The sequence below is a fragment of the Gorilla gorilla genome, chromosome 6 (genome assembly GCF_029281585.2).
Source record: "Gorilla gorilla gorilla isolate KB3781 chromosome 6, NHGRI_mGorGor1-v2.1_pri, whole genome shotgun sequence".
NCBI classification, from domain to species: Eukaryota; Metazoa; Chordata; class Mammalia; order Primates; family Hominidae; genus Gorilla; species Gorilla gorilla.
The window spans coordinates 161,090,086-161,115,033 of record NC_073230.2 but is presented as its reverse complement, the minus strand read 5'-3'; the positions used below and the strand labels follow the sequence as shown (position 1 = coordinate 161,115,033).

Below are 24,948 nucleotides of genomic sequence, written 5' to 3'. Positions count from 1 at the left end.
AGTTCAGTAGCTTCATGATAACAAGTTGTCAGGGTCTTAACATCTTTTCTTGGTGCATCCAGAACATTTTGGTCTCTTTCTTGGTCCAGTTCCTCTCATGAGCAAAAGATAGTGGGCAGGACCTCTAAGCATTGTACTCTCAGGGTAGCATTCAGAGGCAGAAAGGAAAAAGGAACCTTTTTATGGTTATGTTAATTAAGGAAAATCCTTGCCAGATGCTTTTCCCGTCCTAGCATATTTCTCTCTCTCTCTCTCTTTTTTTTTTTTTTTTGAGATGGAGTTTCACCTTTCGCCCAGGCTGGATTGAAGTGGCGCGATCTCGGCTCACTGCAACCTCTGTCTCCCAGGTTCAAGTGATTCTCTTGCCTCAGCCTCTGGAGTAGCTGGGATTATAGGCACCCACCACCACGCCCGGTTAATTTTTGTATTTTTAGTAGGGATGGGATGGGGTTTCGCCATGTTGCCCAGGCTAGTCTTGAACTCCTGACCTCAGGTGACCCACCCGCCTCAGCCTCCCAAAGTGCTAGGATTATAAGCATGAGCCACCACGCCCTGCCCCTAGCATATTCCTCTTAACATTTTATTAGCTAGAATTACCTTGAGTGTTCATATCTTTTTTTTTTTTTTTTTTTTTTTTTGGGACGGAGTGTCGCTCTGTTGCCCAAGCTGGAGTGCAGTGGCGCGATCTCGGCTCACTGCCAGCTCTGCCTCCCGGGTTCACGCCATTCTCCTGCCTCAGCCTCCCGAGTAGCTGGGACTATAGGCACCTGCCACCATGCCCGGCTAATCTTTTTTGTATTTTTAGTAGAGACGGGGTTTCACCGTGTTAGCTAGGATGGTCTCGATCTCCTGACCTCGTGATCTGCCTGCCTCGGCCTCCCAAAGTGCTGAGATTATAGGCGTGAGCCACTGCGCCCGGTCGAGCGTTCATATCTTAAACCAATAACTGATAAAGAAGTTGAGACAGCCATGATGGCTTTCCTCTGAGGCTGGGGAGAGTATTTAGCCCCTCTGAAGCATGTTTCTGCTTAGAGCAGGGTGCATATCTGAAAAAGTGGAAATCTGTAGGAAGGAAGAAGGGGGAATGGATATTTTATAGTCAATAAACAGTGTCTATTATTGGAAATATGTTTTAACTGAGGGAATCTGAAAATATTTTTAAAGAAGGAAAGATTTAAGGTGGTGCTTGGAGGATGGGTAAGTTTCAGTAGATTAACATAGGGATTCTAGACAGAGGGTCACCCTTTACAGGGTTTGAAACTATGAGGGTATATGGATTTTGGAAAAATGGCACATACGTAAGAATGACTGGAGAATAAGTAGGGTAGAGAATACTGGGGGACAGGAATGGAAAATTTCCTTGGCTTTGCATACCAAGATGAGGAATTTCAGTAATGTACTTTTTAAATAAGAAGAGCAGTATTAAATGATCTAATTTCCCCCAGCCCTTTGTAATTGAATTGGAAAAGGTTTACTTGAAGACAGACATATTTAGCATTACTGCTATAAATTAAAGGCCAATGAGTGTAAAATCTTGAGTTTAGGTATTATGTGTAAAACATAAAGATGAAATATTGTAATAGAATGCATAGTATTTGATTCTTTATAAATTAGATGGAGGAACTGCAGATGTCTTTTTTTCCAAGTCTGAGTATGTTAGAAGATCACAAGTTTTGTTCGGTTGTGCTGAGCCTGAAACCCTGTGAAATGGCTTTGACACTAAGTGTCAGGGTAGGAATCATAGACAGTTTTCCTAACTAGCAATGGTGGCAAATCAAACTGACTTTGGAGAACAAGAAGAGAAAAGAAGATGGAAGATTGATCCTTTGGCCAATGCTCTGAGGAAGAAACAGTGAAAAGGTGGATGTTAACACAGAATAAGTTACAGGAAGTATAGTAGAAATTATAGTAGTTTGGATTAATAGATTTAAGGAGGTATGGTCAATAATCTCAAATGCCTCTCAAGTGTTTTTTTGTATTATAAGATTTTCTAAATAAAAGTTTCTAAATAAACCCTAATAATATTTATTTTTTAAGAGATAGAGTCTTCTATTATGGGAGTGGCGGGTCCGGCAGAGAGGGATCTTGCTGTGTTGCTCATGCTGGAGTGCGGTGGCTATTCACACATGTAATGATAGTATACTGCAACTATGAACTCTAGCAATGTTTCCAGCTCAGCCTCCCACATAGCTGGGACTACAGGTACATGTCACCATACCTGGTCATAATTATTATTTTTAATGGGAAGCAATCGGGAGTCTTCACTTCTTAATCTGTCTCTGACATTGTTAGCTAATGTCAAGTGACTTCTTCCGCAGGTCATGTTACCTGTCAGTACTCAATCATCATGTACACAGTAAGAAATTGTTTTATCTTTTCACTCTCAAATGCAGGGATAGAAGGAAGACATCAAAAAATTAACAATGGATTATTTGATCACAATGTTAAGTGCAAGGTGTCGGTACAGCAAGATAATCCTAGATATTTATTTGACCTTGGAATGACGTTAGGCATATATCTACTTAAAAATTGATGCGGCTGGGCATAGTGGCTCACACCTGTAATCCCAGCACTTTGGGAGGCTGAGGCAGGCACATAACTTGAGCTACAAGTTCGAGACCAGCCTGGGCAATGTGACGAGACCCTGTCTTTTCACTAAAAGTACCAAAAAAAAAAAAAAAAAAAAAAAAGGCAGGTGTGGTGGTGCACACCTGTAGTCTCAGCTACTCAAGAGGTTGAGGTGGGAGGGATGGCTTGAGCCCAGGATGCAGAGGTTGCAGTCAGCTGAGATTGCACCACTGTACTCCAGCCTGGGCAACAGAGACAGACTTTGTCTCAAAAATGAATGAATGAGGGAATGAATGAATAGTTTATTTCCTGTCACCTTGACTCTGGAGCTAAGAGGAAACTGAAAAATTTCTGTTTTAGAAAATTAAGAGTTTTGTATGCCTATTTAGAAACATAGTTAAATTTTGGTAGGCCCATTCAATGAAGATGTCTCAATTTAATTTTAATCTTTCTTTTTAGTATTAAATAAGTTTAAAGAAATGAACTTACCTTTGTGATGAAGTGGGTGGTATTCTTTGGTATTGTAAAGGACCCCTTGAATGTAAAGTTTAGGGGAGGGGCGGAGAATAATATGAACTTACATCTGCATAAAATATCTTGTGAAGGATGCATAGGAAACTGGTAAAATTCTTTGCCTGTAGTAAACCTATTTTATATAGTTGTATACAAGGTGATTTTGTACTGCATACCCTTTAGGAACTTTTGAACCATGGTAATGTATTTATTTCAAAAATTAAAAGCCTTTTAACAGTTTCTAACTTGTTTTGAAAATATACTTCAAAAACTTATTTCTCTAGTTGTGCACTATTGTGTAAGTGTTTTATCTATTTGAAATTGATTTGTGTATCATGTGATATAAGGGGTCCAGCATCATTTTTTCACACATGGAGAGCCAATTGTTACTACACCATTTATTGAAACATCTTTTTCCTCCTCATTTGAAATATAACCTATTATATAGCAAATGTTCAATGTATTTTAGATTGTTGGTAGGTTCTCTGTTTTATTCTTTGTGTATTTAAGAATCCCAGTGATATATCATGATGTCATTGTTACCGTAGCTTTATACTAAGTCTTTATATTCGGTAGTTTAAGTGTTACTTTCACCTCTTCCTACGGCAGAGATACTTGGTTTAGACTAGCCTTTCCATTGAGAACAATTAGAAAAGCTGTATAAAATGTTGTTTCAAATAAATATTTAAGGGATCAGAAAACTAGAAGAGTGGTGAGGACCTGAGGGAGTGAGAATTCAGAGGGTAAGTTTGTGCAGAGTTTGGCCTGACATTAAATTTTCTTTTCCCCTTGAGTTAATTGCTCAGTTCAAAAAAATCCAGCTGAGAGGTTGAAAAGCTGAGAAGCTTCTGGCAGTCTGCAGAGCTGGGAAGACAAAAAGGGAATTTAGGGGTCATTAAATACTATAGAAGTTTATTTAGGACCCTGAAGGCTACAGAGGGGTGGATGGAGGTGTCAGCAAATGACAGCCTGTGGGGTCACATTCGGTCCTCCAGCTGTGTTTATGTGGGACATGAGCTAAAAATGTTTTTTACCTTTTAAAATGTCTGAAAAAAATTTAAAAGGGAATAATATTTTATGACATAGGAAATCATAACGACATTCAGGTATGAGTGTTTAAAACTAATGTTTTATGGGAACAAAACCACACCCATTTATTTGGGTGTTACCATGGTTTTCTTAGGCTTTTGGCCAAGATTGTGAAACCTCGTCTCTACTAAAAATACAAAAATTAGCTGGGCATGGTAGCAGGCACCTGCAGTCCCACCTATGGGGGAGGCTGAGGCAGAGAATCGCTTGAACCCAGGAGGTGGAGGTTGCAGTGAGCCGAGATTGTGCCACTGCACTCCAGCGTGGGTGACAGAGTGAGACTCCATCTCAGACAAAAAAATAAAATAAAATAAAATAAAATATATATATATATACACACACACACATATACACACACACACACACACACACACACACACACACACATATATATAAAATTTATTAGACTACCTTGCAATTTCAGGGGATCTTTTACCCATATATGATTTTATACGACTACTAAGTGGTCTTTGGAAAATATTGGTTCACTGAGTGATCCAGATATTCCAACTATTGATACGGTTGTTTTTGTTTGTTCGTTTGTTTGTTTTGTTTTGTTTGTTTTGAGACAGAATCTCACTCTGTTGCCCAGGCTGGAATGCAGTGGTGCGATCTCAGCTCACTTCCGTCTCCTGGGTTCAAGTGATGCTCATGCCTCAGCCTCCTGAGTAGCTGGGACTATAGGCATGCACCGCCAGGCCCAGCTAATTTTCATATTTTTAGTAGAGATGGGGTTTCACTATGTTGGCTAGGCTGGTCTTGAACACCTGGCCTCCAGTGATCCCAAAGTGCTGGGATTACAAGTGTGAGCCACCTTGCCTAGTCCTACACATTTTTAATAAATAACAAAATTCACATTTGTTATAATCCACTGATCTCATCAGAAAAGTCTTTAAGTATTGGAATTAGTTAAGTTTACATTGTTGGATGTAAGTTTTTCAAATCTTCTTATTGTCCACTCATGTTCTAAGTTGTTTTCCTTGAAGTGACAGGCTCACTTTATTCATTTTTGAAGAAATATGTTAGATAATCAAGTTTTAATAATTGTGGTTTGTTACTTGTTCTTACATGTAAAAATGGTGTTCCATGAAAAAAGCAGTTATTTCAGTTTATAAATCACATGATCACAAATTCTTCCCTCAAGAAAAACTATGGTGTAACAATTATTTTACGCTTTATTTCTCGTTTTGTCACATAGATAATTAAAAGATGTGTATTCATGGATCAAGACTTAAAACATTAATGATTTTTGCTGCTTCATCAGTCATATTCTCAATGATACTCTACATTATTTTTACTGTAGTTGTAGTGCCAATTGAGAATGTGACAACTTCTAATACAGCTTGGTGCCAGCTGCCTTCAGTTTTGGAAATGCATCAACAGTTTTACCCACCATAGCTTTTGCATCGTGTAACAATTTTTGCTTCAATTGTTAAACATTATTTTGAAAACTCAAGGAACAGTAAAGTCTGTTTTATTACCCATATTTTTACTATTTGTTTGTTCTTTCTTCCTTCAGGATGTTCTGAGAATCCTTCTTTTTATCATTCTCCTTTCTGGTTCAATAACTTTTCTCACTATTCTTTTGGTGTAGTTTTGTCTCATGACTAATTTTTAGTTCTCATTCATCTCACAATTTCTTGATTTCCCTTTCATTACTAATGGATGTTTTTGCTGGATATAGAATTCTTTGTTGTCAGTTCTTTTAGGACTTGCAAAAATGTTATGCTGCTTTGTTCTGGCCTCCATGGTTTCAGGTGAGAAATCTGCTGTCATTTGAGTTGTTTTTCATCTGTGGATAAGGTGTCATTTCTCTTATTTATCTCAGGGTTTTTTAGTTTAGTCATTAGTTTTCAGAAGTTTATGATATATATTAGCATTGATTTATTTGTGTGTATCCTCTTAGGATTTATTCAATTTCTTGAATCTGTGGGTCTTCGAATAATTGTTCAGCTGTGTCATGTTCCTTTTCTGAGATTCCAGTGACAGGAATGTTGCATCACTTATTATAGTCCCACAAGTGTCTTTAATGTTTTTTTTTAAATATTTATTTATTTATTTATTTATTGTCAGAGTTTTGCTCTTTTGCCCAGGCTGGAGTGAAGTGGTACGATCTCAGCTCACTGCAAACTCCGCTCCTGGGTCTAAGTGATTCTCCTGCCTCAGCCTCCTGAGTTGCTGGAATTATAGGTGTGTGCCACCATGCCCAGCTAATTTTTGTATTTTTAGTAGAGACAGGATTTTGCCATGTTGGCCAGGCTGGTCTTGAACTCCTCACCTCAGGTGATCCACCCATCTCGGCCTCCCAAAGTGCTAGGATTACAGGCCTGAGCAACCGCACTTGGACACTTTTTTTTTTTTTTTTTTTAAATCAGTTCATTTTCTTCTCTTGTTTAGGTTGGGTAATCTCTCCCATTTTGTTGTTCAGCTTAGTTTGTATTTTATTTTTGTTAGCATATTTTTTAGTTTTCAACTTGGTATTTCTTTCTTTCTTGATTTCTTTGCAAAACTTTGTATTGTTTCCTTTGTTTCAAAAGTATGTTTGTAATTGCTTTTTTTTTTTTGAGGCAGACTCTTGCTCTGTTGTCCAGGCTGGAATGCAGTAAATGATCTCAGCTCACTGCAACCTCTGCTTCCTGGGTTTAAGTGATTCTCATGCCTCAGTCTCCTGAGTAGCTGGAATCACAGGTGTGCACCACCATGCCTGGCTAATTTTTGTATTTTTAGTAGAGATGGGGTTTCACGATGTTGGCCAGGCTGGTCTCGAACTCCTGACCTCAAGTGATCCAACCACCTCTGCCTCCCAAAGTGCTGGGATTGCAGGCGTGAGCCACTGTGTCTGGCTGTAATTGCTTGTTGAAGCAGTGTTATAATATATAGTTTAAAATCTTTGATAGATAATTATGACATCTATGAATTTTCATTGTTTGCACCTTTTGACTATATTTTCAAATTCCTGTTCAGATTTTCCTGGTTCTTAATATGGTATAACATGTTATATTTGGTTGAATCCTTTGCATTTTAAGTGTTGTGTTATGAAGCTCTGCATTTTATTTAAATCCCCCCTTTTATTAGGATTTATCTGAAACTTTGCTTTTGGGGTGGAGGTGGGGCACAGCCTTGTTACTACTCCCAGGTGTATGTGAAGATTCCAGTTCCTTAGTAGGCTTTGTTGACTCATTGATGGAGACGTACACCTAGTAAATGCTGAGTAGGAGTGAAAACTCTGGACTTGCATTATACCTTTGTGAATACCACCCTGGCTCAAAAGGTTCCTGCTTTTCACTTGGCCTCCACTGACACTGGGATGGAGGGGTGGTTAAGTTATCACTGGGCAGTGCTTTGAGTTTGGATTCTCCAATAGGCCTCTCCTGTCATATCTCTGTAGAGGGAGGGATAGGGATATGTCCTTATCACTGGGTGGGTGTTGAACTCAGGCTCCCCACTTTTTTTCCACCCACACTCTAGAGGGTGGAAGCCGTGTTACTGCTCAGTGGGTATGAATGTCCTGTGTCCCAGTTGGCCTACTGTGGTATCATGTTGTCCGTGGGCAGGAGTGGGGAATGGCTGACTATGTCCTCCTTTTAAGCCTTTGCAAAAGGTATATGGCTTGGGCTTTTATTTGTACCATTTGGCTTAAACTGGTTTGTTGTTGTCTATGAGTTTTTTGTCTTGGTAGCCTGCCGCTTCCCTGCTTTTTTGACAAGAGACAGCAGAATTTTCTTGGAGTTTTACGTATGTGTGTGCCTGTTGGTGTTTCTGAGTTGTCTGCTTCTCTAGCAACTTTTCTTGTATATATGAGTCAGAAAGGAAACCTAGGGAATTCATCCTCTTTTGTTTCTTGGCTCCTGAAGCCCTAATTGGTCTGCCCTCTCTCTACATTTTGTTGTCTTCTTTTGTTTGTCTTATGTATCATGGCCAAGGGTTTTTAAAGCTGTATTTAGTGGAAAGAACAGGGAAAAGTACATTTTCTGCATTTTGTCTGGAAGTGGAAGTCTGCATTCATTTTTGCCGTTTTTCCCTGAATACAGAGTTCTGGGATGATTATGTTTTTCTTCTTCAAGCATTTAAAAGATGTTGCATTGTTTCCTGTCTTCCATGGTTTCTAATGAGAAGTCAGGTGTGGTGTCAGTAGTATCATTATTCCCATGTATATAATAATGTTTTGATATTCTCTGGCTGCTTTCAGGATTTTCTCTTTATCTTTGGTTTTCAGCAGTCTGACTATGATGTGCCTAGGTGTGGTTTTCTTTGTATTCATCCTGCTTGGGGGTTGCTGAGCTTCTTGAAACTGTAAGTTGATATTTTTCACCAAATTTGTGAAAAGCTTGACTTTTATTTCTTAGTCTTTTTCTGTCTCATTTCTCTCTCCTCTTCCTCTGTAACTCTAATTATATGAATGTTAGTATATTTGATATTTTGTAGATTACTGAGGGTCTGTTTGTTTTCTTCCCAGTGTTTTTACTTTTAGTTCCTCAGAATAGATACACTATTCATGTATTTTCAAGGAGATGGACCAATTTTCTACCAATCTCTTGTTAAGCCCATCCACTAAAATTTTCATTGAAATTACCATACTTATTAGTTGTAGAATTTTCTTTTCTTTTCTTTTGAGACAGGGTCTTTGTCGCCCAGGCTGGAGTGCAATGGCGCGATCTCGGCTTACAGCCACGTCCACCTCCCAGGTTCAAGCGATTCTTGTGCCTCAGCCTCTCAAGTAGCTGGGATTATAGGTGCCCACCACCACACCCAGCTAATTTTTGTATTTTTAGTAGAGATGGGGTTTTGCCATGTTGGCTAGGCTGCTCTCAAAATCCTGGCCTTAGGTGGTCCACCTTCCTTGGCCTTCCAGAGTGCTGGGATTACAGGCAGGAGCCATCGCGCCCAGACTGAAACTCTATTTAAATATAGATTTTAGCCAATGATATTCTGCTTTTTTTCCAAGGGTTTAAAGTCCTCCCATTCCAGCCAGTTTTTGGTTATTTACAGGTAACTTCAATTAGTTAGCTTTTACATTTTCTTCAGATTTGAGACATTTTAGGAAAGTTATTCTGATATTAGTCCCTATGCTGTTACCCAATAAATAAATAAATTTATGTGTGAGAGCCATTGTTTTGTTAAGGTATATTTTGCATACACTATAATTCACCCTTTCTAAGGTGTGTATTGAATGTGATTTGGTAAATATGAACAGTCATGTAATTACCATCATAGTCAAGATACAGAATAGACCCTTTACCCATAAATTCACTCATGACCTTTTGAAGTTACTGCCTACCTCCCACTCCAGCTCCTGGCAATCACCGATCTGTTGCTTTCCTATAGTTTTGCCTTTTCTAGACTAATATATGAATGGAACCATACAGTATAGAATCTTTTCTGTTTGCCTTTTTTTACTTAGCATAATGGTTTTGAGATTGGTCCATTCACTAGCTTACAGTTAAGTTTCGTTCAATTTTTGGCCAGTATATAAAGCTGCTGTGAGCATTTATGTAACATGCTTCGTTGTGGATGTATCTTTTCATGTTTCTTGGGTAAATACCTAGGACTGGAATTTCTGACTTGTTGGAAATATATTCTTAACTTTGGAAAACAGTTTCACAGTTTCTTAAGTGTCTGTATACTTTTCCATTTCTAGAGATCTGAGAGTTCCATTTGCTGTACATTGTTGCCAGCACTGGATATTGCCACTGTTCCTAATTTTTAGCCATCTGGTTGGCATTTAGTGATAATTTATTGTGGGTTTGATTTTGAATTCCCTTATGATTAATTAGATTGAGCCTCTTTTTATGTCTTTTTTTGCCATTTGTGTATCTTTGGTGACATGTCTGTTATTTTGTCTCTACCACCATTTTTTTCCAATTGATTTGCTTGTCATCTTCTTGAGTTGTAAGAGTTTTTTTTATATATTATTCACAGAAGTCAGTTTTGGAGATGCATTTTATAAATATTTTTGCCTAATGTGTGACTTGTTTTCATTTATTTAGCAATGTTTATTGAACAGCAGAGGGTTTAATTTTGATGACATTGGTCATTTGTTAATTTTTTGGAAGTTGAAAAAATTATGCTGTTTATGCTTTATTAAAAAATCTTTGCTTGCCCCAGTGTTACTTGTAGGTTTAAAAAATCCATTTATGGTTAAATTACACATATGATAAGAGAATATGAGATAAGATTCATGTTTCTTTGTTTTCCATATGGATTATTTAGCAGTTCCAGCATCATTCTAAAAGACTATTTATTGCTCTCTTGAATTATCTTGGCCCCTTGGTCAAAAATTAATTGAATATGGAAAAGTGAGTCTATTTCTGTATTTTCGGTTTTTCTGACTTATTTGTCTCTCCTTTTACCAAAACCAAACATAAAAAAGATTTTTTTTCAAAATCATGAGTCGATATTTATGTTTTCAGTTTAATTCAATAGCACAATTACATATCTTTAAAACAGTTTTATACCTGTAGCTAAGCTATAGTTGTATATTTTCTTTTAATATCATCTTTCCTATAACTGAAAAAGTCATTAAAAGAAGAAAAGATTATTGTTTTTGTTTCAATTTCAAAGTAATCAAAACTAAGTGTACTAGTATTAAATAGTTAAAGCTAGTAGATCAATAAGGAAATTTAATGTTATTGCCTTTTTCTATCTTTTTTTGAGTTTACTAGTGATGTAAAAGATTTATTTGCTGTGATTATATAAATAGTCTTTTGATGCATAATTCAGCAGTTAACATCATGTTAATTTGCGGCATTAGTAATTTTACTGATAGCCCTTCTGTGATTCTGATTTTTGGTAGTGGTTTTTACCTGGTAAGTAGCATTTTATCAGTTGGCAGGTACTGGAAATCTGCTTTATCACTTCTTTTTTTAAGAAAAGTGGAAAACACAAACAGTTTGTTCACCAAAGTTATATTTCAAGGATTCCATTCAACCAGAATCTGGTTCACCTTATTGACTCACCTTGGGGGTATATGTACTAGATTTTTACGTACATCTGTTTGGAGAAACTAGTTTTATCTGTGTAATGTTTGTAAGACCAGAAGTTCTTTTACTGTTCTTGACATAAAACTTTTAAGAAGCTGAGTATTCTTCTGTTAGTTTCAAATTTGGACTAAAATTACACCAAGGTTTTGGACTAAAGAGAAAGCAAATAATCTGTTCTTATGTTCTTAAAAGACATGATTTAAGTGTATCCAACTAACTTGATTCTTACTGTGTCTGTGTTTACTCCTACTCAAATGAAAGCTTTTAAATTTTTTCCCACTTTTTGAAGTATTTAACTCTTCTGTAATATGCAGTGTTTTCTTATTAACTTTAAAGTTGTGTTAAGCAAACGTGTTTAATATTTCAATTTCAAAAACCCTAATTTGAAACAATAAATTTTATCATTGTATACATTATGAGCTTTTAAGAATAACCAAAAAAATGGGGGTGGATGTTTTACGTGGAAGTTATGTGTATCCCTTTTCTGCTTTTGGCTAAGGACAGATATCTTAGAATTAGCTTTATGGTGCATTCATCTATCTGATTATTTCAGTTAATATCATCTTAATATAATACAGGTTACTTGAGAAGAAAACAAACTCTTAACCCACTATTGGAGAGATACCAGGTAGGATACTAACCTTGATACAGAATTTCATGTGAGAAAGAAAAAGGAAAATATTTTCCATTAAAAGTTGTTTTTATCTAAAATTCTCTTAATTTTCTTAAAAAAACTTAATTTTTCTAAAAATATGTTGAAGAATTATATATAAAATTCACTTTGTTATATATATAGCAAGTGAATAATAGGTACACATTTCTAGGAATACCCCAAATATTAGAACCTATATACTAAAATCACATCAGGAAACAAATAATAGCACCCCAGAAATTCCATTCAGCCTCCTGTTGGTTACTATTCCTAACTCCCCAGAGACATGCACTATCATCTAGTAACAACATAGGTGAGTCTTGCCTATGTTTGTACTTTGTGTAATTGGCTTCGTACTTTGTATAATTGAGCTACTAAGTACTGTTTTCTGTCATCTTTCACCTATATATTTGTGAGATAAATCCAAATTGTTCCTTCCAGTCGTTTATTTTTCTCATTGATGTATAGTATTCTGTTGTTAAGAGTACTATAATTTATTTATTTTACCGTTGGGCATTTTGAGGACTTTCAATTTGAGGTCATTATGAATTGTGTTCTATGAACATTGCAGTACATTTCTTTTGGTTGACACTGAGAGTATTTTATGGATTCTAACCCCAAAGTGGCTACTTTCTTTTCTTACTTTCTTTTTTTTTGAGACAAGGTCCAGCTCTGTCACCCAGGCTGGAGTGCAGTGGCGCAATCTTGGCTCACTGCAGCCTCCACCTCTCGGGTTCAAGCGATTCTCCTGCCTCAGCCTCTCGAGTAGCTAGGATTACAGGCGTGCACCACCACGCCTGGCTAATTTTTGTTTTTTTTTTGGTAGAAATGGGGTTTCGCCATGTTGGCCAGGTTGGTCTCGAACTCCTGGTCTCAAGTGATCCACCTGCCTTGGCCTCCCAAAGTGCTGGGATTACATGCACGAGCCACCGTGCCTGGCCATATGTTATTTTCTTACAACCTAAATAAAAACCATTACGTAAACAAGACAAAGTACTTAGTACATTTCCATAGTCGATGAATTTGTCTTTATTACTTGTATATAACCAATTATGAACTCCTTGAGTTCAGTTCCTTTCATTTCCTGACTCATTGGGCTTGAACAAGGAAATTTAACCTCTCTGCTTCATTTGTAAAATGAAAAATAGTGATATCTACCTAAAATGATGGTGGTTACATGGGAATAAAGTAATTTCTTTTTTTTTTTTTTGTTTTTGTTTTTGAGATGGAGTCTCACTCTATTGCCCAGGCTGGAGTGCAGTGGTGCGATCTCGGCTCACTGCAACCTCTACCTCCTGGGTTCAACTGATTCTCCTGCCTCAGCCTTCCAAGTAGCTGGGATTACAGGCGCCTGCCACCAGGCCCAGCTAATTTTTGTATTTTTAATAGAAACGGGGTCTCACCATGTTGGCCAGGATGGTCTCAAACTCCTGACCTCAGGTGATCCACCCACCTCTGCCTTCCAAAGTGTTGGGATTACATGCGTGAGCCACTGTGCCTGGCGTAGATGGGAATAAAGTAATTCTTATAAAGTACTTGGCTTAGCTGCTGGCAAATAATAGTGCTTACTGATTCTTGCATATTACCCATAGTTTATTGGCTAACTTTATGTCTTCCTTAAATTATGAAATTCTGGGAGCCATTGTGGCTCTGGCCGATTGCGCCGGCCTTCGGGCCCTCAGGGAGGCGAGGGTGCGAGAGCCTCGAGTTCGAGGCCAACCTCGTCCACATTGGTAGGAAGTACTTGGCTTAGCTGCTGGCAAATAATAATGCTTACTGATTCTTGCATATTACCCATAGTTTATTGGCTAACTTTATGTCTTCCTTAAATTATGAAATTCTATAAAGTATCCTTGTCTATTTTAAAATTATACTCATTTTTATAACTTACATGCTTTATTTGTATATATCCAGGATACTAGATATTTGTAATTCAAATTGGAGGTTATTTTTTGTCACTTGATTTTTTTTTTCTGTAATGTGTGTTCTCACCACATAGAAGTTTTTACATTTCTATGTAGTCAGATTTATTCATGTTTTTATTTATGGTTATATTAAAGATTATAGCTATTAGGGACCTATTTCTTCAGGGTTTATAATTTATGTATGTTGTTACAAATAGAGAGATTACTTTTTCTTTGACCCAATAGGTAGAGGGCACTTTTGTGGACTCAGAAAGCTTGCCTCTCCTATTTTTTTAGGAAAATATCTGAGATTCTGCCTCCTCATTTCCAAGCCAGAGTTTAAAATATTTACATTTTTACTTCATAGTGTTAAGACATTGTGTAATGTAAGTATAATGTTTAAAAAAAAATCTTAAAAATGTAATAGTGATTTGGCAGAGACCAAAGCATGGAGGGCCTTGAAATGCTGCTCTGTTTGTTATCTATTATAATAAAGCAATTACCATAAACTTAATATCTTAAAAGAGCATCAGTTTACTTAGGTCAGAACTCAGGGTAGGCTCAACTGTGCTCTCTGTTTAAGGTCTCACAAGATTCAAATCAAAGTGTTACCTGGGTGGAGGCTCTGGGGGTGAATCCTCTTCTAGGTGCATTCAGGTGTGGGAGGAATTCAGTTCTATGCAGTTGTAGGGCTGAGCTCGCCATTTTCTTTCTTTCTTTCTTTCTTTTTTTTTTTTTTTGAGACGGAGTCTTGCTCTGTCGCCCAGGCTGGAGTGCAGTGGTGCAGTCTCGGCTCACTGCAACCTCTGCCTCCTGGGTTCAAGTGATTCTCGTGCCTCAGCCTCCCAAGTGGCCGGGATTACAGGCGTGCGCCACCACGCTGGCTAATTTTTTTTTTTTTGTATTTTTAGTAGAGACGGGGTTTTACCGTGTTAGACAGGATGGTCTTGATCTCATGACCTCGTGATCCGCCTGCCTTGGCCTTCCAAGGTGCGGAGATTACAGGCATGAGCCACCGCACCCTGCTGAGCTCACCATTTTCTTACTGCCTATTGGCTTGGGTCACTCTCAGTTCCTAGAGGCCACTCTTTGGTTTTTCCTCGTGGCTCTTTTTATCTTCAAAGATAGCAACAGTGTATTGAAATGTTCTCTTGCTATGAATTTCCCTTTTGCTACTAGCTGGAGAAAACTCCGCTTTCAAAGAGGTTATTTGATTAGATTAGGCAAATCTGCCTTTTGATTAATTCAAAGGCAGTTGATTGGTGGCTTTAATCACATCTGCAGAATTCCTTTGCCATATAATATATTAATGGCATTATCCTTGCCATGATATTTCATCATATTTACAGCCTCTGTATTAGGGTAGGAAATTTGGTGGGGTTGGTGGTATGCGGGCATTTTAGAATACTGCCTACCACACATTCAGTATTGAGGGGTTTGCGTGTGATTCAGAATATATTTGTATTCCTTTAGAAAGATTACTGTGGCAGCAGGGAGGAGGATGTGGCAGAAAGGAAAGATACTGGCAGGAGAAAAATCCCACTCTTAGCAGTCTCCATTTTGATTTTGTAATGTCGTTTGATGTTATTTTTTTAGCAGATGTTTCAATCAGAAATGTGTGTTTAATAGTATGCCAACTAGAATGATTAGCCTGGACCAGAACAAGAGTTATGAGTCAGTCAATGAACTGTTCATTACTTCAGGTCAATTCATATACAGAATAATTTCATAGATTAGGTTTTATTTCAGTCAGCTTTATTTCATTTTCTAAAGCAAACAGTTGTTTAAACCTCGGATCTCATTAATAGCATTTTAATAAACACAGTATTAGGGTGGGTTTACTTCCCTAGATTGTGAATCTCATGGATTATATGTTGATTCTTATTGGCTTAATTTTTGAATTGGGCATTATTTATTTTAATTCTTTAGTCTTATAGTTTTGCATGTTTGAAGCTATATTTTTTCCTCTGAAGACCACATTTGCCACGTCTCAGAGATTTTTTTGATGTTTCTTAATCATTTAAAAATAATACATGATTTTTCTTCTTGATTGAAACTCTGCCGTTATATAGAAAGGACTTTTAAATTTTGCCAGTGGATAGATTTGGGAGTTTATCCTTATGTTGTGAATTTTTAATTTTTATTGTATTAGGTCTAGGGACACATCTGCTTTTACTGAATATAACCTAGGAAATACCTGCTTTTAAAAATATGTGGACATTTCTTTATGACCATACATGTGAATTTTTTTTTTGAAAATTCTATGTACATTTGAATAGAATGTTTTCTCTATTTTTGGAATACAGAGATCTGTGTGTATTTTGTGTGTCTGTTTGAATCAAACCCGATCATTGTTATTATTTATTTCATATCTACTTAATATCCTGATTTGAGAGCTATGTTAAAGTCTAATCTATGCATGTTATTTCTACTCAGCTTTACTTTTTATATGTGACATATTTATTAGGTGTATAAACTTTAATGACTATGGCTTCTTTTGGAATTTACACTAACATAAAACTTATGTTATTATGAAATATTATCTTTGACTTGTTCACTGCTTTTTAGTTTAAATTCTATTTCTTTGCAATTATTGCTATACCTGCATTTTTTGGTTAGCGTTTGTGTTTTTTCCCCTCAAGTCTGTTTTTGAATTGTGTATGTCACTGTGCATTGTGCATATATATAGTCGCTCCTGTGTTGCTGTAAAGAAATACCTGTTGCTGGGTAATTGATAACAAAAAGAGGTTTAATTGGCTCACGATTCTGCAAGACAGTACAGGAAGTGTGGTGCTGGCATCTGCTTCTGGTGAGGGCTTCAAGAAGTTTGAAATCATTTAGCTGGGCGCGGTGGCAGGTGCCTGTAATCCCAGCTACTTGGGAGACTGAGGCAGGAGAATCGCTTGAACCTGTGGGGCAGAGGTTGCAGTGAGCCGAGATCAGGCCACTGCACTCCAGCCTGGGCAACAGAGTGAAACTCTGTCTCAAAAAAATAAATAATAAATCAAAAAAAAAAAGTTTGAAATCATGGTGGAAGGAGAAGGGGGAGCAGGCATCTCACATAGCAAGAACAGGAGCAAAGGAGAGGGGTGGAGATGCCATACACTTTTGAACAACCAGATCTTGTGAGAACTCACTCGTTATCGCAAGGACAGCACCAAGCCATGAGGGATTTGCCCCCATGACCCAAACACCTCCCATAAGGCCCCACCTCCAACATTGGGGATTACATTTCAACATGAAATTTTGGCGGGGACAAATATCCAAAGTATTTCATTTATTTCATATTATATATGTGTACACACACACACACACATACATAAATGAAGTCTGTAGTAATATGTAAAATATGTATATGTGTTATGTAATATATTTTGCATGTTTTGAAAGTTGCTATCTTTTACTAGAGAATTTAACCTATTTACATTTGTTATCCATGGACTTGAATGTTAGCTTAACAGATATTAAAATTTTGGTTTTAAATAATTTTTTATAGACCTAGGAAAATAATGATTTTTTTGGGTTTCTTTTTAATTCAGTATTGATAATGAGAACTGATGCCTGATTCTTCTTTTTTTGTAATGATCTGTTTTCTTTTTTATGTGGCTCCAAGAATTTCCCTTTTATCCTTGTTATTTCAAAGTTTCTGGGAAGTTTTTACCTGAAGCTGCCATTCAGGGAGTTTAAGGAGACATTGTTACAGATCAAGAGTGGGTATTTTTGTAGGGATATAGAAATAAGTGGAACAGTGATAATGACTCTTTCGGTTTTAGGTTTCTCATCTGTTGAATGAGGATTATGCTTAATTAAATGTTGGCTTTTATTATTAGATATTTACATAACTTTTCCTTTAGAATTTTGGTGATTATAATCCCTCCTATTTTCTCCCTTTCTGGTACTCATATAAAACAGACACTGCACCTTCTGGATCAGATTTTTATGTCATTCTACCTCTTTCTCTTACTTTCCATCTTTGTTCTTTATTACTGCATCCTGGGAGAATCCTAGTTGCCTAATACTAAAAAAACTGGTGAAGATTAAAAACAAATTTGGAGCATGGGGAGCCTTATAATACTTATTTATTAGAGCACGTAGCCTAAAACCATTGCTATAGTTGGTACAGAATAAATACTGGATAATTAATTAAATGAACTGTGGAATATTTAACTTCTTGGTATTTTTTTATGATACAACTTTAATCTCAGAAATTTTGTTCATTCTGTTTTGTTTTATGGATACATTTTGACAGATTATTTCAAATTATTAAATAAAAGTTTTGAAAATTCCTCAGACTCATTCTTAAAATTGGTAATACGAGTTCTCACTGAGTTTTTGTTGTTGTTGTTACTGTGTTCTTGGATTAATATGGGAAAGTATTATTATAACATGTTACTTTTTTCCTTTTCTTACTCCCTGTCTTTTTAATGATGAATAAAAGTAAAAAGAAAAAATGCTGTCTAGGAATTTTCATTATTGATTCAAATAAACCATTTAGTTGGTACACCACTTAAGGGCCTTTTTTTTTTTTTTTTTTTTTAATTTTATAGACAGGTTCTCACTTTTGTTTCCCAGGCTAGAGTGCAGTAGCGTGATCACAGCTCACTGCAGCCTCAACCTCCTGGGCTCGTGAGTAGCTGGGACTATAGGTGCATGCCACCATGCCCACCTAATTATTGTATTTTCTGTAGAGATGGAGTTTCACCATGTTGCCCAGGCTGGTTCGAACTCCTGAGCTCAAATGATCCACCTGCCTCAGCCTCCCAAAGTGCTGGGATTAAAAGCGCGAGCCACCATGCCCGGCCAAGAGCTGTTTACTTTATCCCTCCTCCCCAAATGTTAATTAGCTTCGTAATTGTTACTTATGTATTATATATTACTTATTGTATTATTAATATTTTAATTTGCTTGATTTCTTTTATGTGTAGTGTATAAGAGTGTTGACATTTGAGAAGTTCCCTGTAGAAATCTATTCTTTGATATTGTCTACGATTTTACAAGTACTTTTTATTTGGTTTAGGAAGGTACATTCCAGACTGTGTATATATAGTAAACATTTTCTTTTAATGCCGAGTGCTCTTCATTAGCTATTTAATTGTAACAGATGGGTTTGAAGCGTTCTCCTAAATGTAGTGTTTTATTTTCCTTCTTTTATTCACTGATATCTTTATATGATATTGTAAATTAGTATGTTAGATATATTCCAGTACTTCTCATAGTAGTTTAGCTAATATAATATTTTTCATTGCAGATATGATTAAGAGAACATATTGGTGTTTCTAAAATGAGAAAGACATTGAGAAGCTGGTCAATTTAAGTTACTTTGTTATTATATACTTACCTCTCATTATATTTTATCTGCCAAGATTATTTTTAGTGCAAAAGGCTTCTGCAAAACTTGCCATATGGTATCAAAATAAGCGATTTTAGATTTTAACAATTTAGCAGAAGTTAGTTATGTTAATGAGTTGTTATAAACATTTTTCAACAGATTGATTGTACTTTTTCTTTCGACATTTACGTGGCCTTTCTATTCAGACATTTAGACTACCAAGGTGTTGTATTTGCAGTTAATTCTGGGTTCTGTTAATGCACTAAACATATTTAGTTACCTTGGGAGTTATAAAAAATTTTCTGTTTTGTAAAAGCTGGTTATTACACTTTATCAATGAAGACAAATATTTATTTTCTGTGTTTCTAATGCATTAATACCCTTGAGTGCCAAAATAGCACTGAAATGTTATTCTGTATACTTATAAATATTATATAAAATTAAAGTGTCACAACAGTAATTACTGTTTATGAGTTATTTAGAAGCTTCTCCTGCTTCAGCCTCCCAAGTAGCTGGGACTACAGGCGCCCGCCACCACGTCTGGCTAATTTTTTGTATTTTTAGTAGAGATGGAGTTTCACTGTGTTAGCCAGGATGGTCTCGATCTCCTGACCTCGTGATCCGCCCACCTTGGCCTTCCAAAGTGCCGGGAATACAGGTGTGAGCCACCGGGCCCAGCCAAATTTTTGTATCTCTTTCTTTTCTTCTTTCTGATTCAGCCCTCAGGAGTCACTTAGCTTTGTTATGTTGATTCAATGCAGTAGACTGATGACAGTGAGGAAGAGTTTGATAGTATGTGATATACAGATTTACACATAAAACATTGAAAACAATTACAATTTTAACTACTGTAGTCCCTGGTTAATTAGCAGAATATAAAGTCAGTGTAGTAACATGTGAAGATATCCACATGTTAGCAGGGTCCAACTGTCTGTGTTACATGAGGCTCCAGTTATCTCAGCTAAGCTGTTTATGAGCCACACTTACAAACAAGATCACCAGAAGTTAAGTCTTTTTGGTATATGTATAGGAACACCTATCTATTAGGGCCTGTTTGAAGCAGCATTTTTGGTGCTTTGGGTACAAAGATAGTATGGTGCCTCAATTGAAGGATCTTGGACTAGGATGAGGAAAAGATAAACTGATCATGTAATGGCATAAGCAAGTAAGTACCATGTAATGGTGTAAACAAAAATTTATGTTAGATAGTCATTTCCCACAGAGAGATGTCATACTGTATAGTACAGGGCCCATCAAACTCTCTTCAAAGAAAATGATACTCAAAGTGGACTTGGGAGAATGAGGAAGAGTTTGTGAATCATTCTAAGGGAAAACTGAATAAGTAAATGCAACATTTTACATAATTTCTTCTGACTTCTTATGTGTTCACTTGCCCTAGACTGCCCCTCTTGTTTGGGGCTTATTTCTGTGCGTTTTACCACTTGCAAGATAGTGGAGGCAGGTTGAAATGGGAAAGATACCAGATAACTAATTTTTTTTTCGCCCACATTTCCATCTTTTGTTAAGAAATTTGAAGTTGATTGCTACATTGAAGTATGTAGTTTTGTGTTTTTTTCTGTGAGTCTTTAACCATTTGTGTCCCTGTTAACTTATAATTGATGAGTTTATTTTGTATTTATTTTTAGGCAGGGTAAAAAATAGTAATATGTCTCATAAATAAAATATATGTTCCTATTACTAGTTTTGGTGGGATTTAAAAACTTTATAATAATCCTCAATATAGAAACCTGCCCTTTTAACCATATTACTATTTGCTTTAAAAAAAAAATCTTTAGGTTTTGTTTCAAAAATGCTTCAAAATTTATTTTTGAAAATATAAGGAATGAAATTCTAACTTTCTAATTTGAATGGAAGGATGAGTTGGTAGCACACGAAGCACTAAATTGAGTAATGTAGATTTTATTATTTTTAACGAATCCTTTGTTTAATATTTTGCAGGTTCAATTTGTTTTACTTGTGATATACAGAGAGTTTTTTATACCTTCCCAGCTTATATTTGAATATTCCTTTTCAAGGTTTTATAAAGAGATTTCTCTCCTTTACCCCTTTCAGCGATGTGCATTTTGTAAGCACCTTGGAGCCACTATCAAATGCTGTGAAGAGAAATGTACCCAGATGTATCATTATCCTTGTGCTGCAGGAGCCGGCACCTTTCAGGATTTCAGTCACATCTTCCTGCTTTGTCCAGAACACATTGACCAAGCTCCTGAAAGATGTAAGTTTACTACGGATAGACTTTTAAACTTCAACCAATGTATTTACTGAAAATAACAAATGTTGTAAATTCCCTGAGTGTTATTCTACTTGTATTAAAAGGTAATAATACATAATCTTTAAAATCTGAGGGATCGTTGCCAGAGATCGTTGGGGAGGGAAATGTTATCAATGGTTTCATTGAAATTAAATCCAAAAAGTTATTTCCTCAGAAAAATCAAATAAAGTTTGCATGGTTTTTATTCTTAAAACATTTTAAAAACCACTGTAGAAAGATGTAAATAGGGACTATGCAGTATTTCTGATTTATACTATAAAATAATTTATTAAAAAGTCAATCAGTATTCAACATCTTTTACACTAAAAAGCCATCCAGTTGAAGAATTAGAAGACAGTTCACTCAGGTGTTATTTCAGGATTTACGTTAATAAGAACACCAAAGACTTCTGAAATTCTTAGAAATTGTGTATCCCTGATAGGTATAATAGAAATCTCTGCTAGTATCTTTTCATGATTCATCTATCTTAGTCATCTGTAATCTGCAGTTGTGCTGTTTTTCTTTCTTTTCCAAATAGTATTTTATAATTCAATGAAAATGTTTAAATGCTTGAAATTTACATTATACAGGAAATTATAACTCTTTACTATTGTATCATTAAATAGAGATCTCTCCTTTTTCTTACTATGTGTTTTCCCTATGAGCATATATGTTTTGGGATCTTTTTTCTCCTAGTCTATTGAATTTCCAATCTCATTATGAAACCTCCATGATATTTTATTCAATCTTTTTTATGTCACCTCTTAGTTAACCTAATGTTAGCTTTTACCTGTTCCTTAGCAATGTTGATAAAAGCTTTTTTCCTATCTTCTCCAGGTCTGTGAAACGTAAGTATAGCTACCCCAGGCTTAAACTAATCTCAAATACAGTTAGTCTACATGATCATTACCCTTTTCTTTGTTGAGTACCATAATTTCATTTTCCATTAAAATTATTTTGTGTCCACATATGTAATCATATCACCATTAGTAACCTAGTGTACAGACAAATTATAGGTAAGGCAAACTAAAATTTTAAATTATATTTAGGCTAATAAGGGATTTAAAGTTTTAAAATGCGTTAGATTGTACACTCTTCAATCTGGAAGAGAAGAACTTTCATGCACTGCAACTGTTATGGCTACTATTTATGTACTGAGTTACTTCAGCAAGTGGATAAACTGGCAGTTATCAGAGTGGATTATATTCTGGGTGGCATAATAAATATACTTTGTCATCTCAATAAAACAATTTTGTGTGTATATAAGAATCTGAATTTTATTCAGCCTTTTGTAGTTAATCATGCTTTAGACCTCGGTAAACAACATACAAACTTTTATAAGAATGTTGTTCTAATGTTAGAACATTTTATTACTTAATGGCAGTGCTACTTTCTACTGAAAACTGTGTTCTAACAGTGTATACCTTCAGTTACATGTTAGCAATCATAAATCAGTTTGTAAAATAATAAATACTGAGGTGAGATAATATGCTGTTGTTGATCATGTATATAATGAAAGGTTTATGGCAACATAAAGCTAAAAGATATACTAAAATTATGAGTACTCTGCCTTTTTCCAAAATAGACTTATGAGACTCATAAAAATACATGAGTAATAGGATAAAACTAAAAATAAGTAAGGAAATTTGGCAATGGAAAATTTAGATAGGATAAATATGAAGGTAATAGAGAGACCCCCCCCAAAAATATATAATTCCAGACGTAACCACAAATTTGGCCCCATACCTTTTCAGCAGTCAATACAAAGAAGGAAATATGAGCCCTTAATCTGATTCTTACTATTTATAACAAGACATCACTTGATATAATGATATAATAATAACAAGACATCACTTGATACAATGCAATGAAAAATTGTCTTGAAGTAGCCACCTTGCAGTAGAAAAATACCAGTTTCATAGGGCTCTTTCTTATAGCAGCCTTCAAACTAAGTCGGTGGTGTAAAATCAAGGCCTAAATGACTAAATTAGATTTCTTTGGGGGGGTTTTTTTTTTTTTTTTGAGATGGAGTCTCGCACTGTCACTCTGGCTGGAATGCAGTGGCATGGCCTTGGCTCACTGCAAACTCCGCCTTCCAGGTTCATGTGATTTCTCCTGCCTCAGCCTCCCAAGTAGCTGGGATTACAGGTGCACACCATCACACCCGGCTAATTTTTTGTATTTTTAGTAGAGACGGGGTTTCACTGTGTTGGCTAGATTCGTCTCGAACTCCTGACCTCGTGATCTGCCCGTCTCAGCCTCCCAAAGTGCTGGGATACAGAGGTGTGAGCCATCGTGCCCGGCCTCCTTGGGGATCTTAAACAGTGCATTCTAACTACACAGCGTTCTGACCCATCTGTTAAGACAATCATAATCTTGGATTAAGTTCCAAGGATATAATTTAAAGAATATTGCAGATAGGATGTTTTGTCACCTTTTTAACATCTTTTATAAATATTTTTTCCTATCCTAATTGTGTGTCATGGCAGAAGTTAATTTTTATGCTTTTAAAATGATACTGTCTTAAATCATAGTGTTATTATGAGGGTTAAATGAAAACAATGAATGGAATTCACATAACATTGTGCCTTGTATGTATTAATTGCTTTAAAAAGAGTAGTTATTTTACCTCCTATCTAAGGCTTAAGTTATGAGAATGATAATACATATTGAGTATATGTATTTTCTGTTGCTTCCTAAGGGGCAGAGCAGTAGCTGTGATAGTTGACTGAGTTAGGAGTAAGGTTGACATCTTTTTATAAAAGTTGAGAAATTTAACAAAAGCATGCATCTCATTATAAAGAAATCCACTAAAGAGAGTATCTGTGAAGAAGGCCAAGATTTTCATCAGGAAACACTTTTAGGGTGCTCTGTCATAGGTAAATGGCTCGTCATTGTTGTAACATTATTTTCATGATGATACAAGGATACATTAACCTTGTCTGGAAATTTTACACTAAAAATCCATCTAGGAGATACAACCAGATATACTTCCTGAATAGGAAAACTGAATGGCACAAAGCCAGTCATGCAAGATAAGAGGAAAGAACATTCCAGGGAGAGGGAACAGACCACTACACAGACCTTGAGGAATGGACTTGGCATGATACATGAACAGACAGCATGTCATTTTACTTGGAGCATAGTAGCCTACTAGGTGGGTAGTAGAGACATCATCAAGGCGAACAAAGGCTAGATCATGTAGGCCTTGTAAGCAAGGGAAGGCGTTTGGGTTCTATTCGGTCTGCAATGAGAAGTCTTTGCAAGGTTTAAACATGGAAATGCTACATATCCTAATTCACCCCCTGTTCCTCAATGTATTTACTCATCATTTAGCTTTAATTCCTTTTACTTCACTTAAGCTTTAACTCCAGCCTCTTTTCTTTGGTTATGTTTGTATTTCTTGACATTAAGTCCTGTTGCTTTTCTTTTACCCTAAATTCTGTCAGTCCTCTGACCTTTCTTATCTACCTGCCAATGATACGGTCTAGCCTCTTTGGATGGCATCCATGATTTATTTTTTCTTTCCAGAGATTCTCTTTTATAGACAAATCACTCAGCACAGTGTCCTGCCAGTAATGAAAATTGGCAGATGATAGGGTGTGATGGAAATTAGAAAGCAATGCTGATTTGGTCCTTCT

The 24,948-nt window shown here is 36.1% G+C and overlaps 1 protein-coding gene across 22 annotated transcripts in view; it reads left to right on the top strand.

Moving 5' to 3' along the window:
* KMT2C (lysine methyltransferase 2C) overlaps nt 1–24,948 on the top strand; it is a 300,175-nt gene that overhangs the window by 140,338 nt on the left and 134,889 nt on the right. For 21 of the 22 annotated variants that reach the window (XM_055392460.2, XM_055392455.2, XM_055392459.2 and 18 more), the window contains one exon: nt 21,109–21,271. In XM_055392460.2, the coding sequence (XP_055248435.1) occupies nt 21,109–21,271 (163 nt within the window). Of the gene's footprint in view, nt 1–8,395; nt 8,464–21,108; nt 21,272–24,948 lie in introns of those variants that run through there. The other variant, XM_055392478.1, reaches the window with a different exon arrangement.